The following is a 17,775-nucleotide window of genomic DNA, read 5'->3' on the forward strand; positions in this document are numbered from 1 at the left end:
TTCAGCAGGAGCAGGGAAGGTGTTCCTCCAGCAGATTTCTCTTTCTCTCTGTCTCTCCTCTGCGGCAGAATCGGGCGGCCGGGATTAGTGGGGAAATCTCTCTTTCTCTCTCTCTCGAACTACTGTACGATAGTAAAGGATTAAATGAATATGAATTCAGTTGCAGAAAGAAGTGTTGCTGGCCTACAGCTACGAGGTTGGACGGTCTTGCGTACATGCTTCCCAAAAAAGGGGCAACCACAAACTACATATCTATGGCCCGAGGCAGTCTCCCGCTCAATTGCTCGGGGGTTAATAACTAAAGCTGACCTACAGATCAAAAATAGAACCCATCTGCTTCCACATAGGTTGGAAACTATATCCGAGTGGAACAATCTCGAAGCAACGAAGATCGGGGAACGGACTCGGAACTCACTCCAGTTGCCCAGCAGAGACTGGAGACGGAGGCTACGATCGTGACCCAGCAAAGATAGGCGAGATGCAACCCGGCGCGCGGGTAGCCCTCGCGGGGTTCGACTGCCTCCATCACTTTATCTTGGGACTATCGTGACTCAAGCCGGGATCGCTCCTGGAGGATCAGCATCTGTCAGGCCTTGGCATTCCGACTGGCCCGCCTGTGTGTCGGGCCCATCACCCTCGGACCACTTGCCTCTGGGTGGCGGAAGTCCCGCTAAGCACAGACGGCGCCGACACTGCATGATGAGTCGAGCTAGTGCCAATGATACGGACACGGGAGTGCAAGGATAGTGTAGAGAGCTGAAGAAGAAAAATTTCCAGTACAGAGCATGTATATACAGAGAAAGCAGAAGAAGAGATGTAAGGTATATCCCGTGAACTTTGAGTTCTACCTCAATGTGCCAGGATGGGCAACGAGCGCTTGATCCGGCCCCACATTGACTCATCCGGGACGGGATGGTCGATACGATGCCACTCGTCATTAAATGCATTGATGAGCCAGCTGGAGAGACCTGCAGGCAAATTAGCTTTCCTTTCTCTTTTTTTATGTCAAAGTACGATGCCCCGCAGGCTGCACGCGATCAACTTACGCTCATACACCATAGTATGCGCATTATGGAATGCAATATTGTGGTCTGAATCCGGATAAACATGCAGATCATAGTTCTCAACACTAGCCAAGTCCAGCTTATCAACCAAGACAAGAGTGTTCTGGAGATGGACATTGTCATCCGAGGAACCATGCATGACAAGGAACCGCACAGTTTCCTGGAGAGCGGACATGTCTGAGATAGAGGAGTTGTCGTATCCGGTGGGATTGTGGTCGGGAGTATGCATGTAGCGTTCCGTGTAGATAGAGTCTAGTTGGTACATTGATCAATACGAGAGTCTTCTTCAGTCTCGAACCTGGGATACTCACCGTAGAATCGCCAGTCAGTCACGGGTGCAACAGCCATGCCGTACTGAAACGTCTGTCCGGCGTCTTGCTCGAGGGTCTTCAAGGTCATGAATCCGCCATAGCTCCAGCCCCAGATCGCCATTCGACTTGCGTCCACGTATGTCTTCTGAGCCCAGATCTTGGCCGTCGCAATCTGATCGTGAGCTTCATAGTAACCTATGTTGCCACGGACGATACATCGTGCTTTGCGACCAATGTAGCCCGTGCCTCGGCCGTCAACGGTGACGACGATGTAGCCCAGGCTAGAGGCGATGTACGCCTGAAAATCGACTGTGAATTTGCGATCGACTGTCTGCGAGCCAGGCCCACCGTACAGGTAGAAAAGGACAGGGTACTTCTTGGCCGGGTTGAAGTGGGGAGGGCGGCGTTCGACGACCTGGAGCGTGAAGCCGTCAATCGTGACATTCTGATAGATTTCTGTCGGAATGGCGTAGGTCTCGACCATGCGAGCGAGGCCGGCGTTATCTTCGATGGTCTCTTCGAGAATAATTTCGTCTGTCTCCGTGTTGACAATTGCTTGCCATGGGATGGAAGGACCCTTGTAACTGAGCAGCGCATACCCGGTACCTTGAGAAAAGGAAACATCGTAGTAGCCTGGCTTGGAAACATCTGTGAGAGGCTTGAGATTGGAACCATCGAAGTTGACTTGGTATAGATGGCGTTGAGTCGGAGCTTCTTTGGTAGCAATAAAGTAGACGACGCCACGATGGGGGTCAACGGCAGCAGGCGCTTCGACCACCTCCCATTCGCCTGTAGTGAGCATGACTGGCTCGGAATTATCGAGAGGCGCAAAGTATGCGAGATGGTCAAAACCATTGTGAATCACAGTGTCAAGGTAGCCATCGTGAGGCCGGCCATTGCTCGGATCGGCAGGGATAAATCGGGTGAATTGAGATGGCTCAACCCAGCCGCCGTCGATGCTAGCAACATCTTCCGTTCGAACAAGTTTACCACTGCGCGCTTTGGTGTCAATCAGGAACACTTTCAGAATATCACTCTCTCTATTTGTGGTTCGCACGATGACTTTCTCCGCACCAGCCCAAACCACTTCGATAATGATGCGATCTTCATCGCTGAACTCGTCGGGAATGTCAACTGTGAACACTTGCTGCTTCTCAACATCGTAGAACTGCAGGTTGACAACAGGATTAGGAGCACCCGGCTTGGGGTACTTGATCTCTCTGACCTCCGGATAATTTTCGAGACCTGGAAGCGGCTGTTTGCCAGATGGCCTCGAGAGGTGGTACTGGACGGGAAACTCGGGCACAGAGGACTCGTTGGTGCGAAGGAAAGCGAGGTACTCGCCACCACTCGACCACCAGGTTACACTATTGCCGGAGATCACTTCCTCTTCATAAACCCAGTCAGGGACCCCGTAGAAAAGGTCCGCACCGCCGTCCTTTGTGATCTGGATAACCCCAGCCGACGACAACTTTCGCAAGTAAAGGTTGTTCCCCCTGGCGAAGACCACAGCATCGGAAGCCGGCGACCAGACGGCGAGCTGGACTCGTCCGTCGAGGTCGCTGGGGTCCAGTGCCTGCGCCGTTTGGGTATCGACGTCGAAAATCCAGTACTTGCCCGTGTATGAATGTCTCCAGTTCTTCTCTCGATCGGATAAGAGCAGTACCTTCTTGAGATCGGGACTGGGCCACGTCATGGAGGGGACGATATAGCGCCCATCTACATACACAGTGGGCTTCTCCATCAGTACGCGACTTTCCTGGCTGTTGATATTCTTCTTGCGATTGCGAATGTCCTCCACGCGCAGATAAGCCTCGCCTTCACCCTCTCCCCGTTCTACCAGTAGTCCATCTTCTCCATCGGGTCCAGCAATCCAGGAGATGGCATGGGACATCGGCTGCCATTGGCCCGTGAGCACCTGCTCAAGCGTGACCGGCTTCCCGGAACTCGTGCTGTCCGAGAAGGGGCTGAAGTCGTGCGACTGCAGTGCCTCGGAGACGCTAAGGTCGCCGGATCGCTTCTGAGCCACGAACAGCGCCAATCCCCAGAGCCAGCCCGCCACGCAGAGTATAGCCAGTCCCCAGATGATCCGCGAGGTTCGACGTCCAGACGCAGTTGACTTCTTCTGCGAGGAGGGTAGAAATGGCTCATCAGGCTGCGGCTCTCCTTCCTCCACGTCTCGGTATCTCGCATCTTCCCCTGAATTGGAGGTTAGGGGTTCGGTCGCGTGGGCGGTGTACTTGGATTCTTCGGGGAACGGCGTGTCGACGGAGAGGTCCGAATCGGAGGATGACTGCGACGCGGTCCTCGAGCGGCTCATGGGCAGGAACTCTTGGTTACCGTCATCGGCGTATGTCCCCATGCTGGAAGAGACAATTGTAAGCTGGGTATTGCTAGGCGTGGGAGTGTGACGACACACATGCGGTGACGAGAGGAATGTATTCCTGACAGGACAGATGGTTGGGGTAAGCTCGGAGAGACTGATAAGATCGAAGGATCGCTATCGGCGGAGGTGGATCGGCATTCGTTGCGATCGAGAGGTGGACGACAAATCTCAGCTGAACTCGAATTTGTGTGTTCGTAAGTGATGTGGAAAAGTCCTGAGTTGATTAGACAGAGTCCACGACAAATGGAGGAATAGGAGGTCGGAGGGGGAATTCAGTACGTGAGGGAGATTCGAAACAGGGGGGGGAAACTGATCGTATCAGCGGACGGCCTTGGCGGCCCGAGGCATCATTGAGGATCTATTCAGGCGATCGCCCGCCAGCTATTGACGGCCTGTTCGGGAGATTGATGAACATTAGTGCCAGGCAGGCTCTACTACTCACCTGTGCTTACTGCTGATTGGCAAGCTCAAATTTCAAACAATAACTACAATCTAGTAGTCCCAGAATCAAGAAGGGTATCATCATTTATAGTATACTACGAAGATTCTGTAGCATCCCCTCACCCTCTCCGTTGCAATCGATGTAAAATCCCCACCCTCCACTCCCGAAACTCTCTCGCCGACGCCGGCAGCATCGCATTCCTCTCCTCTACCACCTCCTCCAGAGCTCTATACGTTTCAACCGGCAGCCTTAACTCTTCCAGCGCCAGTGTAGTGGACGGCTTCCCAACCTCCGGGTGTAGCGTTCGCTCGACATCATCAAGACGTTGGAAGAACACCTTCATCGCTCGTTGAGCGGCGACGCTGTGGTCGACACTGGAGTTGGAGTACCGCATGTCTGGATTGAAGACCCAGATCTGGTTCTAGCTTTAGCATACAAGCCAGCACTCCGGATGACTGAGGATTGGTTAAGGGGAAGGGAAAGCAGTATCATACCAACAATCCGCCTTTCTGTCCGCAGTGAACAACGAAGCGGCGGGCACTTTCTCGCTCGACCAGCTCCAATAGCTGGGCTGCGACGATGATCTCTATGGGGTGGGTTTCCCACTCTGACTGCTCATCGTCAATTGGAGATGATGTCGAAGTAACATTCGCAGGTGTAGCAGAGAGTGCGGTTTTGAAGAGCCTCCAGCCTTTGGCAATAGGGTCGACTTGGCCGAGTAATGCATTACAATTGCAACAGCGGATATTCTCTGCGTCCAGCTCCTAGAGTGGGTTCATTTCATCTATTAGCATGGCGGTAATGACAAGACGAACAGACATGAGAACGTAAGAGGCACGAATAGATGTCGCTTCACAAAGAAAAGTTGGCATAAACTCGAGTTGCATGTTCTACGGATCTAATCTAAGGGTAATATAGAACACCATACATGTACCTCGCCACGATCACGTCGACTTCCCATGGAACTCGGGACCAAAAGGCAACGAAGGAACTTTTCGCGAGGCGCAGCCTTGATCCCACGAGAGGAAGCATCCAGGTAAGATTCCAACCACTAAACAAGTGAGCCAGTCCCACGAATGATGCTGCGAAATCCATCTCCTGGAGAAGAGGATGACTACAGCACCATATGTTGTACCACTCACGCATAGCTATCAGTCTCGTCCCTTTTCTGCTCCTCTTGCACCGTAAAAGAAGGATTGGGGAAACCAAGGCCCAGAGATTATTATCGGGCAATTGTATCGGAGACCATGCCATGGAGGAAATAGGCGCGAAAGGTCTCCTTCTTGTTGCCCTCTTGCACTGCGATCCCAAGCATTGCAAAAGGTGTTCATCTCGGTAACAAAACAGGATGAAGGACATCAAAAATAGATTCTCTTACCTTCATCGCACTCAAGCAATCTTCAGCCGCTACCAAGAAGGTCGCAACATCCACCAGAACCGTGCCCAGCGTAGCCACGACCTGATTCGCAGCCCCATACCCTTTGACCGTCGCATTGGGATCTTCCAGCCGACCACCCGCAGCTACTGCGCCTCGCTCCTCCTTCTCACTCTCACCATGATCATGATGGCCATGATCATGACCATCCTCAGGATCCGGTTTATGACAATGCCAAAAATCCATCATCTCCGCCCAATTCCCACTGGGTAGATCCTTCCACACCCAGCCTCCTCCCCCCGATGCTGCAGCCTTTCCGGCCTCACCTTCACCGGCAGGTGATTGAGGTTGATCCAGGACTATCCCTTGACATCCCCGACACCTTACCCTCGTGCTTGGCCCCATATCCATCGCCCTCCACGGCACAAACCCACCGACCAGCTCTTCGTCCCTCCCTATGTCTTTCTCCTTGTCCGCATCATCGTCAACCTGCATCCGAAACGACAATTCCCGTCGACCCTCACCAGTGGACTGCCACTGCCGGGAGCGAAGCACATATCCTGCGCTCGCGGTGACCCGCGCGGGAAGCTTCATCGTTTCCATTGCTGCTTCGATACCCGCATCAGTTTCTGCCTCCGTTACCGCAGCATTTCCCCTGTCTCCCCGAGTTGGTAGAGTAGTAGTAGCAATAGAGCGTGTGACGGATACCGATACCGCACGGCGGGACTCGGAGAGTGCGATATCCACGTCATCGTTCTTTCCCTTCACAGCACTGTGTGGAATTGCATGGGTTTGAGCATTGCTATCCCCAGCAGAAACAGAAATTTGAAGTGTAATATGACGAATGTGCGGAAGAAGTTCGGCGTGGAGGTAGATAGGAGCGTTCTGGGCCTCGGAGGGGCTTAGGTTTGTTGACGGGAATTGCATTTTGGGTTCTTTGTGTACTTCTCTCTTTCTCCCCTGAAAAAACGCGTTCTTTCTTGTTTGTGCTGTGTTTGAGACCTCTTGTTGCTTCTGGATCTCTACTTAGTTAGTAAAACGAATTGATGGTGGTAGTGGGGAGCTTATTCGCTCGGCCCTTAGTGTTGGGGGAGGTTTGAAGGTGAAAGTTGATGCAGACAAAGCAGCGCGGGCTCTGGGCTCTTTCTGCCACCGCCCTCATCTTTCGAACAGTTTCGCGGACTGGAGACCTGGCGGCTGTTATGTCTTACCTCCGCTTATTTCCGCGGTTTTCGCCTCGAGGTCCGGAGGATTCTGCCGCATAACTAAAGCATCCGTTCCAGCTCAGATGGATGCCTGAGGCCTAAGAAAAGAAGAGGCCGTGAAAACCGCAAGCACGATTTGTCAATTTGTTGGATAACGGACAAAAGACGATCAGAGCGTGACAACACATGAATAAGTACAGATGAGATCATTCTCAGGAATATTAGCGCCAAGCCGATGAATCCTTTCCCAACCACCGGCAACCAGACTGCCATGCAACCAAAAACTCACAACAATTCCCGGATCTCCACACCCTGATCCTCCTTTCAAAACGCCCAGTCATCGAATTCATCAGCGAACCGAACAGCTGCCCGTAGGTAGTAGCCCTCTTGATCCCCCCATGTGTTGGCCGCTTCCCTCAAAGCCCGGATAGCCTTAACGTAATGTGCGTCAGTCGAGTACTGCCCTTTGACAGCCTTGTGCGCCGTCCACTTCCAGTCCCGACCCTTGAGATCGTATCCCTTAATTCTCTCGAGATCAATCTCCGGCCGCAGCCCCGCGATATACACGCTCAACGTCATAAGCCACCACTGCCGGACTAGAGCCATCTGGAACTTCCCCGGGATGAGAGGAAGCATAATCCGCACGGCGTGGCTAGTCGTGAGGATGTGCACGAGAAAAAAGTCATACTTAGGATGAGCGGGCGAAACCGTGGCGGTCAGCAGCGCTGCAGCCGCTTCCTGGCTCTCACGGAACTGAGCAATGGGATCCTGAATCGTCCACGCATTCCAATGGTTGAGGAGGGCAGCTTCGTGGTTACGAAAGAGCACTTCGATGTTATCCTCCTCAGACGTTGTGAAGAGGTCATTGAAATGCTTGTCAGCTCGCACCTTGGCGAGAATTTCAAAGAGAGAAGTTGTGTGGTAGGAGGGCTCGGTTCTCGAGTAAGAAGGGTCGTCAAGGTATTTGTGAATACTACCGTAGCAGGTGGCGGTCATACCCAATGCCTCCATAGCTACTTCACGACTAGACATCTCGAAAGCGTATGCGAGGTGAATAAGGGGATGTCCAACTACGCCACGTCAGAGAAAATCAGATCAGAACTGTCTGGAGGTGTCACCCACGATCGGCAACAAGAGAGCTGAACAATGGCTCTTTCCCTGATAACAGGTACTGAAACACCACTGCTTTCCAGTCATAGCCATGACGGACAAGTTCGTCCTCGAAAAAGTCTACGAACGCACGTTGATATCTGAGTCAAACGAGTCAGCGAGATTGCACATTGTATCAAGGACTTGCTACTGACTCTCGGCGAGAAAGATAGTCTCGCCAGTCATATGTACTGATCTCGCCGGGAGAGTCTTCCCATGGATCTAAGGATTTGGACTCATGTTCGTATATACGATTCAAGTCATCCGCGTCTGCACCTTGCAGAAAGGCGGAACCAAGGATCTATGCCTGTCAGTAGGCTAACAAGCCATGTCTTGACCAGCGAGCGACAAACATGAGGTGCATGGTTGTGAAATTTGCGGTCGTTCCACAGGAACGCGTGGTTGGCGTGATTCAGTTTGAGTAGATGCTTAAGGGCACGAGCGGGCTTCTCTTGGGCCGTATCAATCTCATGCACTTCAACCGGAGGGATATTGAAGGTTTTGGAGTCGCCCCATAGTCTCCATTGACCAAACGAGGGCAAAAATGAAATCATGTCCATCTTTCTGATGGAGAACACAATAGCAACCAGAAAGTATTGATTAGACAGGTAAGTCGATTGATAAAGTCAAGGGAGCGGCCCAATTTGTGTCCGGTGGTGGGTCTTCAACGTTGAGATCAGGCGATACCTAACGTAGTTATGCGATGAGCAAGAGAGATCAACTCCAGAGCGAGGTGCTAATCCTCAAGCCAATTCCAGGTATAACAGCTTCAACCTGCAGTCTGTGATCAGACATCGACAATATTCGAGTATAATCAGTAGTATGCGACTGAAAACAATAATTGGTTCAGTGGAGAAAGAAACATCCCAACCGTCCGCCAGATGATGCCGAATGATGACATCGTTTATGCCGCTCATTTATGCTAGCTTACATAATTACCAATGTCAACACCACTAGTTAACCACGCTCTCAACAAATACAGTATACCGGACTTCACCAAAGTAGGTCTGGAGGAGAAAAAGTTACTATATTTCTTCAACCTGGAGACTCCAGGTTCGGAAATGCTACAAACACAGTTCTAGTGATATATAGTCAAACAAATCAGGTCCTCGGCACCAGTGCTCAAAGACCAATTCCACTACCATCTAAATGCATATCTAGTTCATTTATCATGGGGTATGCCATGTTCCACGGCATACTCAGCAGGTTCGCCACCAGTGGCAACCTGTCCCGATATCACAGCCACATCCATCCGAGGTCCGGAGAAGTTCTTACGACCGTCAACAACCCATTGAACGACTGACAGGATCGTGACTACGCCCACGACAACGATACAATAGTCTGTCATTGTTAGTGAATTTCGGAGAGTAATACTCGAGGAGAAAACTCACTCATGTTGCTGCCGGTCACGGGACGATCAGGAGGGAAGACAAAGAGGACAGTGGTCATCGTGATGTAGGCCAGAGAGATCTGCAAAATTGTCAGTATTGCGGATATATAAAATTAATCTTGATGGACGTACTATGTTGGCAATCCAGCCGAAAAGGTTGGGCAGAACAAAAGGTCTTTCAGGCAGCATCCTCCGGCCCCGAGCGCAATTTACGGCGATCGGAATGGCATATGCAATGTCGAGCAGAATAACAGATGAAGACAAGATCGCGTTGAATGCACTTAGTATGTGTTAGCGAGATAGTCCCCACCCCCGGTCGCCAGACCCAAAAATACACTTACCTGGAAGAACCGAGGAAGATACATCCAAAGACAATGCAGAAGAAGCTGGTCAGGTACAAAGCGTTCAAAGGCAACTGTAGTCTCGGATGAACTTTGCTGAAGAAGGGCGAAGCTGGGAGACCGCCGTCTCTGTCGCAGAAATTAGCTCATCTGCAGCAGTAGGCATCAAGTTGAAGTGGAGAAAGTCACCTTGCGAATGCATAAACCATGCGGCTGCTTGTCGTCGTGATGGTCACAGCGGCAAAGAGGACACAGACCAGAGGGAAACTGAATCGTTTGTTAGCATGGAGCAGGTGAAACTATCTAGGACGAAGCTTGCGCACATCAAAAGACAGATAGATCCAGCATTGCTTTTCGTGGCGTCATAGAAAATCTGAAGAAGGGGGGTAGCCGCCGAGCTAATAACGTTGTTGATGTCCCCGGCAACGAAGAGCAGTACAATCAAAAAGATAGTACCAGTGAAAGTGCCGATGGCGACACAACCGATCATAATCTTCGGACCTACTACAGAGGGGTTCGGAATCTCTGCTGATGCTTAGTGTCTGTTCAAATTTATCTGGGGCCATCGCAATAATACCCTCAATCATGTGCGCAACTCCATCCTGTCCAAAAGTCAGTATTAATTATCAAGTAACAAGCAAGAGCCACTCACAAATCCAGTGAGTCCAAAACCTCCTTGGAGGAGCTGTCGCTCGGTTAGTGACGGAATGCAACTCTACATCGATTGCAACATACCCCCAGCAGCCAAGCGAGACCATCGGGCCCTATATGTCATTAGCGATTATCTTGAGTAAAACTGACTAGTAGGGCTCATCTTACAGCCTGTCTCGTTGATGAAGTCGCCAAAGACGAACCTAATCTGGTCAGCAGTCTTTCATTTAGATGGTTATCAATTCCTTACTCTCCAGAGTGATAGTTGGGCGACGCGCAGGCTAGGACAGTGATGCAGATGACAGCAAAGCCCATGAGTGACCAGATGACTGCGGCAAATTAGCTTTCTCTAAAACCTTCTTCCATGACAGACAATAATTTCCACATACAGGCACCCTTAGTCAATCGTGGCAGGATAGAGTTCATGAAGGCATTGATCAAGAACGCGACGAGGCAGAAGCCGATGTAGACGAGAAACTGATGCCACCGTTGTGATTCATAGGTCTGTGAAAAATGTCAGCTCGCTCGTAACCAGGTAAGCAGATACAAGGGTAGCCTTACCGGATGCATCAAGGAGATGACGCCCAAAACCAATTCACTGCCCAGGGATCCGCCAGTAGCAGCCAGCGCAACCTAAACCAGTCAGCATTCCATAATAGAAAATAGATGAGGCAGCATGCTTACCCATCCAGAGACGTTTGCCCAGCCCGTAATCCACGAGAGAACAGGCATGTATCTCTCAGGAGCAACTTTACCCACTTAGCAACGTTCATAGAAGGATTTCGAACATGTACTTACTAACTACAAACAAGGACAATCAGCATCACAACCATCATAAACTAGACCAAGAAAAAGCAAATCAATCTTACCTGCCACCCAGTGATATTGTCCACCCGCCCTGGATTTCACCGTCAGTCTCTAGCAGGGAGAGTGGTTTTGGCGAACAATACTCACGTAGGATATGCCGACAAGAACTCTGCCAAAGAAGCCGCCATGCAAAGGTTGCAGATACCCGCCGTGACCAATCCTGTAAGGAGGGAGCAACCAATCAATCAACGTATTCAGCCAGTAAGAATTAGGTAGGCAACAAAGAGCCACACAACCCTCGAAGTGAGAGGCTTATGTTCCGGCAGAACATGGCACTGATAGAAAGATTGAATGACCTACCCCATACCACGCTTGCGCTCCCGCCCGACGGCAGACTGATGGATAAACTTGCAGAGAGAGCAGTCCATGACTGGAGCGGAGGTTAGTGTCAATAGCGTTTCGTGCGAGTGTTTGGTGATCGGTGCGGGCGTGGCGCCAACCACACACGGAAATTAGGACGAGAATTGACGAAACATACGTTCAGAATGGCAAAGGCTAAGCCTAACATCGACCTAGTCAAATTAAACCGAGAGGCATTAGTCTACTGGCCACGTGCAAGACGGTTGTGGGACGAGCGATCGAGGGGGGGGCAACGTACAGCATCGAAAAGTTCCGATTCAATTCAGCCTTGTGGCCCAGGGCTGCGAGCTGTGCGTCATCGTCTCCCGGTAGATCTTTCATCGTGGTCAAGAATTGTCGAGTTTCGGCCCAAGGACAGGAGTTTGGCGGGCGAGAGAAAGGGAAGTTGGTTTGGATGGAGAGTAAATTGGGGAGGAGAAGTTGGAATGTCGAAGACAGCAAGAGAGAGGAAGATGAAGAAGAGACGGAGGGGGAAGAGGGAGGGAGGGAGGGAAAAGAGATCTACTTGACTTGACCTCACCCTGATTAACTCAGGGACTTATTACTACATTGCCTCCACGATTATTTCCGACAAGATATTACTCGAACCACCACTCACCAAAAGAATTGCGGGGGGAGCAAGTGGCGGATTGAAACTATTTTACCTAATAAATATGGGGTAACACACGGTGCTAACCAAAACTTATATCAAAGATAATCATGGATGATAAGCTACGCGTTGATAACGGCATGGGCCAACATGTTCATTGGTGCATATCACCGAGCAACAAGGCGCCGACAGCCAGTGAGAACCACCCCCACACAGGGGTTGGGGCAGATTTGAAGCTTAATTTGAGCGCCGGTGAAAAACAGAGCCGATTCCGATACTCCAGCTTAGAAGCCGGTTTGACACACCTCTACCGACCGCGGCGTGATAAGCATAATGCCATAGTTACTATGTATAGAGTAGTAGTAATTTAGCCGCCTCCTCCGGGAAGCAGACCTTCTCCGAGGTGATCACGCCGACGGAATAGAACATTCCAATGCTTCTCTGCATACGGGGTACTGTCTAGACTGATCTGTTGATTATTCCGGTTGAATTGCTGTACATGCTCAATGACCTCATGTAGCCACCGCGGATTCCCCATCCGCAGCCTATCAGACAATGCTTGTCCGCTGACAACAATATACAGAACGCTCAGGTACAATCATGGCAAGGCTTCTTATGTACAATACACACACACGAACAAACCGTACAGCAATGCCCAATCATGAGGTCGCATTTGGACGCCACGCTGCCCACCCCTCTGACACTCGGTCGGAGAAAAGGAAAGGCCAATCAGGCCCCTAATCCAGCGGTCGGAGCAAGATGGTCGGTTCGCACAATGTAGTCGTCCTCATCGCCGCTTTGAGCGATGCCGTCTTCCACATGGTCCTCTTCATCCTCCCTAACATCGTCGTATCCGCGCGAATCTCTTCGATCCGCTCGCAGCCCAGATGTGGGACCGTCAAGGGAAGAATCGGAGTCGCCGATAGGGATGTTAACAGTCTTGTTCTTGGATTTTCCACCGGGCCCCGCTGGACTCTTTCCCTTGCCCTTGCTACCGGTTGAATGGCCACTCGCAGTTCGAATCATAGACTGAACCTGCTTACCCTTTTCTTTGTTGACTGAGGCGGACGAAGGATCTCCGTTGGTGATGGTCTCGCCCATGCTGAACTCCAGTTGCCCACCAAGGTTCAGCGCATGCAGGGCATCTTGAATTGTCTGCGCTGGCCCTGATGCCCCGTTCACCGACTCCTGCTTCTGCTTGTCGACGGATTCGAAGGTCTGTCGAATCCTCTCGAAATGTTCAAGCTCCTTGGCACTATGCGTTATTAGCGATGCAAGAAAATCAATACGAAGTATCTGTGGGAGCGTACCTAACACTGGGAACAAGCTCGTCTTGGGCCTCCTGGAAGTCGTCTTCTGTGACCACCACCGCCACATCTTCTGGTGTAGCAAGGTGGTCGAAAAAGTATGCTGTGCTGACAGGCTCGCCTGGGAGGTTCCTAATCTTCTCGTCCACCGCCGTCGCCTTGCGCGTAATAGCTTTCAGCATTGAGTCCGAACACAAGGCGTACAAGTCGGCGCCTGTGTAAGTGAGAGGGAGCCGATCCGCAACACGGGCCAGGGAAAGATTCGGAGAAAGGACAAATTTTCGAGTTAGCGCCTCCAAAATTGTCCTCTGCTTCTCGTGTGTGTCTGAGACACCAAGATAAAGCATCTTATCAAAGCGACCTGGCCGTAGAAGCGCCGTATCCAGTAGATCAGGCCGGTTGGTCGCGCCAATGACAAAAACTCCACCACTGTTTTCTTCGCCACCGTTCATTCCGTCCAACTCAGCCAGAAGTTGACTCACAATGCGATCCATCACGCCACCACTGTCACCTTGGTTGCCTCTCTTGGGGGCCACGGAGTCCAGTTCGTCAAAGAAGACAACACAGGGACGTGCATCCCGGGCGCGTTGAAAAACACGTCGTACATTGGCTTCAGATTCACCGATGTACATATTCAGCAGCTCAGGACCTTTGACGGAGAAGAAGTTCAACGAGAATTCGGTAGCAATGGCTTTCGCCAGAAGCGTCTTTCCAGTACCAGGTGGTCCATAGAAAAGTATACCGCTGCGTTTCTTCATGCCCTTGGCGAACAATTCAGGCCGTTCAAGAGGCAGCTGGATGGTCTCCACAAGCGCCTCCTTGACATTAGACAAGCCACCGACGTCCTCCCAGCTGACATTCGGGATTTTCGGGGCTCCAATTGAATCTGCAAAGTTTTTCCTTGCAGCATCCACAGCAGCATCGAAATCAAGCTTTGTGACGCCTCGTGCTGCGTCGCCGCCAGAGATAAAAATATCTTGAATTGTTATCTTCTGGTTCGACTGTTTGCTCGACGTTTCTGCCAGTCGCTCCAGGCGTGCGGTTCTGGCAGCCGAAGCACGTTCAACGACGTCAACCAAATCACCAGCGACCAGAGCAGCAGTCTTCAGCGCCACCGATCCCAAGTCAACATCAGGCGAGAGTCGAATACCACGTTCGGAGACAGCGTTGCGAAGGATGCCTTCGCGTTCCTTCTCCTCTGGGGCAGACATCTCGAATTCATGGGTGAACATACTTCGAAGGCCCTCAGGTATTTGTTCAACGTCCGTCGTAGTGGCGACCACAACCCGAGCATCAGCCACAATTTCAGTCATGGCGGACACGATGCGATCTGCGGTCAAAACTTCAATGTGTTTGATAAGCAGAGCAGTACAGTCCGGTCCGCAATGGAAGGCGCGTTCGGCTCTTGCTTTCAAGTATGCTTCAGTCTTGACATCACCACCATTAGCGCCCCCTTCCGTAAGAATGTCATATGCATCAATTGGGAATGTATGAAGGCCAATATCAGCACACGCACGGGTTGCAACAGTGGCCTTGCCGATGTGTCGCTGTTGGGATCTCAGGAGGATGACGACCGGCTTCATACCAAGCTGGATTGCACGAGGACTAGTAGCAACGGAAATAAGTTCTCGGAGGCGCTGCTGCAAAGGCGAGATGAATGACTGCGGCACGTCAATCACCAGGCCATGACTCGTTTGCCCTTGAGTGATGGCCCTGGGTACAGCTTTAACCCCAAGCCAATATTCCCAGCCATTGTCTGTCGTCCCTGGAACTCTGCTTATATCGCTACCAGCTTGTACCATTCGGGTTGTGGCGGTGTCAATAATGGCCACTCCTCCCCAGTGATTGTCGCCCGCCTCATCCTGGTCATCCGGTATACTCGGGACGACCTGGCCAACACGAAACCATGCAACTCCAACCTTTTTAGAGCCTTCATTGAAGTGGGAAAGCTGTCCTAGTCTCGTAGTCAGGTCGTCATCTTGAGCGCTACTGTCGCTGGTCGCAGCCCCTTGGAAGACGGCTCTACCGAGACCTTCGTCGATGCTAATACCCACAAGGTCCCCATCTTTCACAAGTCGTCGCCGAGACTCAAAGTATTGTTTGAGACCAGCGAATAGAGCGGGCTGAAGGACACGGTCCATGGACAAAGGAGTTGAAACTTTGAGCAGTGTAACCTCCTTAGCCAAAGGCGGACTCCGAGCCGAGCTGGATTTCACCTGGTGGAGGAGGTTGGGCTTCGCGCCATTTAAGGAAGCGTAAGTCATTGGAGAGATGCGTAGATACTTCGGGTTGTCGAGATTGTTCAGAAGCAATGGTGAAGCGAAAACTGAGGTCATGCGCCCAGCAGGAAGTTGAGAGACACTGGAGCGCCTGTTTCCCGTTTGGTTAATCGAGTATCTAGGCTTGGGAGCCTGTAAGCCCGGCAGGCCATAAATTTTGACCGCGCGCCAGTCGCCCGTGTCCTCCTCGCGGTCACTGAAGCTCCCGAGTTTGATTGAGGCGAAAGGATTGTGCTGGGGCTCATCCGTAGTCTCAATCCTTACCCAATCACCTGAGAAACAGCCTATCTTTGCGAGCGTTCCGATATCCACGAAGATGAAGGACTCAGCGTCATCGTCTTCCCGCGGCCGAGGATGCAAAAGATCGCTAGGTACCTCACGCAGGAGACCTTCCGCCTTGAAGACTTTGCCACCGCCAGCCCGACCGGGTCGCATGGTAGCAGAAGTGAAGTTCGATGCGACCGATCCAGGAGTATGAGTACCATCCGGCCGACGCCCTCCGGCACGTGGCGTAGCAGCAGTCATGGCAGACATCACGCCCGATGCCGGCTGGGGAAGCTCCGGAGCGGTCAGCGAAATCATGTCCTCCAGAGAATCGTCAGATGTGTCACTCATGTTACCCGCCGATGCATCCGTTTCTGACTCGTCGGCAGTAGTGCTACCTTCCACCTCGGTGCTGCTCTCGATCGGTCTGTCTTCGGCCGCAGAGTAAAACTGCTCGTTGGAGGTATCATCGGCTTCATCTTCCGCCACTTGTTTGAGAAGACCAGTACCTGATCGTAGGCTTCTCTGCATCCGGTGGCCATGAGGCCGCGCATGAATCAGGACCACTTTAGTTGCGGGCATGAGTAAGCCCTGGGAGACCGGTTCGCAAAGCACAATACGAGCAGGTGGTGATGGAGCATAGGTAATGGGGTGCGGTGGTAATGGAAGCGGCAGCACGTCACCTGTGTGCAGTACCTTGACCACTCCCAGAGCCTCGCGCACGGCCGCTGTGAGTCTCTCTTCATCTTCCGCTGCCGCCTTCTTTGTATATTTTCTGACTTCGATCGCCTTCCCACCCTTGGCCCACCCACCATTGGATGTGGCATTATTTGAACTGAAGCCCCCACCAAATTTGGTCTGCACATCATCATGATTGCGAAGAAGGTTCCGGTCCACCGTCACAAAGACTGTATCCAGAGGTAAAGGCACGGCATCCAACACCCGTATCTCAATCGCACGCTGTGACTGAAGTGCATGGCGAGTGGGATCTAATTTGCTCAGTTTCTCCAAGAATGGTTGTAAGGAGAGGGCGGAGTCGGGGAAAAGGACAGTGGAGTGCGGAATTGGCGATTGATAAGAGCGATCCTTAGACTGCGGTCGCACGGGAATGATGGTCCAAGACAGGTCCTCCATCGAGGTGCAACCTGGGAGATACGGTGAAATTGCCACATAATAGATCCCTAGATCATCTTGATTGTCCTCTGTAGTAGTATAGGGGTCGTTAGATTATGACGAGTCAGACCAAGCGGTTTGTTGAGTGCAGGACTTACTGCTGAAGAGGTCGCCGACCAGATCATCGGAGACAACGCCGATATTTCCCCGCAGCTGATGATCCAAAGAAAGACGGGCAGAGATAGGAACTCTGTTTCGCATGCGTCGGCGCAGGACATTCCGTCTTTTTCGCCTGGATTGCTCAGAACTGTGATTGTGGTGCGCGTAATCCATGATGGAGAAGGGCGCAGATGGGGCTTCGTTCGGAGCGGGGAAGCGAACGGGAGACGGAGGGAGGGGAGGGATGGGAAATGCTGAATTAGGATCCGCGGGTTCCAATGATAGAATATCAATGAAGCATTCTCTAGTACCGCACGATCGAACAGGTGAATTCAATCCACTGGCAAGACCAGCCCCGAGTGTGGTGGTGTGTAGCAAAGATAATGGCTGGCGGGAAGCTGGAGAAAGTCCGGGGAGGAAAGATAACGAGGCCGTGCCAGCTCGGCACCGCCCGCTCGTTCTGCCCGTTTCCGATGCCGAGGTTCCAGCACGAGGGGGAGATGATGCCTCAGTTTTGAGAACG

General features: G+C 51.8%; 5 protein-coding genes across 5 annotated transcripts; all 5 read right to left on the reverse strand.

The window, feature by feature from the left end:
* Positions 1–385: 385 nt before the first annotated feature.
* dapB (dipeptidyl aminopeptidase dapB) lies at positions 386–3,845 on the reverse strand. The gene is made up of 4 exons (XM_025575793.1): positions 3,795–3,845; positions 1,376–3,738; positions 1,047–1,316; positions 386–968 (listed from the first exon to the last, which is right to left on the reverse strand). Exons 2-4 carry the CDS (start codon positions 3,735–3,737, stop codon positions 850–852), a joined length of 2,751 nt encoding a protein of 916 aa, XP_025427924.1. The 5' UTR covers position 3,738; positions 3,795–3,845; the 3' UTR covers positions 386–849.
* Positions 3,846–4,321: 476 nt separating this feature from the next.
* On the reverse strand, positions 4,322–6,505 carry BP01DRAFT_376647 (HECT-type E3 ubiquitin transferase; the record flags this gene model as incomplete). The annotated part of the gene is made up of 5 exons (XM_025576960.1): positions 4,322–4,618; positions 4,698–4,954; positions 5,593–5,724; positions 5,758–6,211; positions 6,287–6,505. The coding sequence occupies 5 exons, from the start codon at positions 6,503–6,505 to the stop codon at positions 4,322–4,324; spliced, it is 1,359 nt and encodes a 452-aa protein (XP_025427925.1).
* A 401-nt stretch (positions 6,506–6,906) lies between these two features.
* BP01DRAFT_359919 (questin oxidase family protein) lies at positions 6,907–8,776 on the reverse strand. The gene is made up of 4 exons (XM_025575794.1): positions 8,286–8,776; positions 8,088–8,233; positions 7,906–8,033; positions 6,907–7,853 (listed from the first exon to the last, which is right to left on the reverse strand). The coding sequence occupies exons 1-4, from the start codon at positions 8,490–8,492 to the stop codon at positions 7,108–7,110; spliced, it is 1,227 nt and encodes a 408-aa protein (XP_025427926.1). The 5' UTR covers positions 8,493–8,776; the 3' UTR covers positions 6,907–7,107.
* A 318-nt stretch (positions 8,777–9,094) lies between these two features.
* BP01DRAFT_394672 (GABA permease GabA) lies at positions 9,095–11,948 on the reverse strand (the record flags this gene model as incomplete). Its single annotated transcript, XM_025578341.1, has 19 exons — positions 11,780–11,948; positions 11,660–11,693; positions 11,482–11,551; positions 11,269–11,341; positions 11,181–11,212; positions 10,999–11,063; positions 10,876–10,947; positions 10,704–10,818; positions 10,565–10,643; positions 10,483–10,517; positions 10,399–10,427; positions 10,316–10,348; positions 10,241–10,265; positions 9,987–10,188; positions 9,853–9,930; positions 9,664–9,792; positions 9,455–9,602; positions 9,324–9,402; positions 9,095–9,273 (listed from the first exon to the last, which is right to left on the reverse strand). The coding sequence occupies exons 1-19, from the start codon at positions 11,860–11,862 to the stop codon at positions 9,095–9,097; spliced, it is 1,560 nt and encodes a 519-aa protein (XP_025427927.1). The 5' UTR covers positions 11,863–11,948.
* Positions 11,949–12,859: 911 nt separating this feature from the next.
* pex6 (AAA family ATPase peroxin 6) lies at positions 12,860–17,426 on the reverse strand (the record flags this gene model as incomplete). Its single annotated transcript, XM_025577646.1, has 3 exons — positions 12,860–13,385; positions 13,441–17,182; positions 17,252–17,426. 3 exons carry the CDS (start codon positions 17,424–17,426, stop codon positions 12,860–12,862), a joined length of 4,443 nt encoding a protein of 1,480 aa, XP_025427928.1.
* Positions 17,427–17,775: the final 349 nt, after the last annotated feature.

This window comes from Aspergillus saccharolyticus (assembly GCF_003184585.1).
Source record: "Aspergillus saccharolyticus JOP 1030-1 unplaced genomic scaffold BP01scaffold_40, whole genome shotgun sequence".
Lineage (NCBI taxonomy): Eukaryota > Fungi > Ascomycota > Eurotiomycetes > Eurotiales > Aspergillaceae > Aspergillus > Aspergillus saccharolyticus.

What these genes read in the sequence shown, in the direction of transcription:
- dapB (XM_025575793.1), bottom strand. Translation starts at nt 3,737, where the DNA reads ATGGGGACATACGCCGATGACGGTAACCAAGAGTTCCTGCCCATGAGC. An exon ending in GACTGACTGGCGATTCTACG is followed by an intron (nt 1,317 to 1,375) that starts GTGAGTATCCCA and finishes TGTACCAACTAG; the next exon opens with ACTCTATCTACACGGAACGC. An exon ending in GCATACTATGGTGTATGAGC is followed by an intron (nt 969 to 1,046) that starts GTAAGTTGATCG and finishes ATTTGCCTGCAG; the next exon opens with GTCTCTCCAGCTGGCTCATC.
- BP01DRAFT_359919 (XM_025575794.1), bottom strand. Translation starts at nt 8,492, where the DNA reads ATGGACATGATTTCATTTTTGCCCTCGTTTGGTCAATGGAGACTATGG. An exon ending in GACTATCTTTCTCGCCGAGA is followed by an intron (nt 8,034 to 8,087) that starts GTCAGTAGCAAG and finishes CGTTTGACTCAG; the next exon opens with ATATCAACGTGCGTTCGTAG. An exon ending in CAGCTCTCTTGTTGCCGATC is followed by an intron (nt 7,854 to 7,905) that starts GTGGGTGACACC and finishes GACGTGGCGTAG; the next exon opens with TTGGACATCCCCTTATTCAC.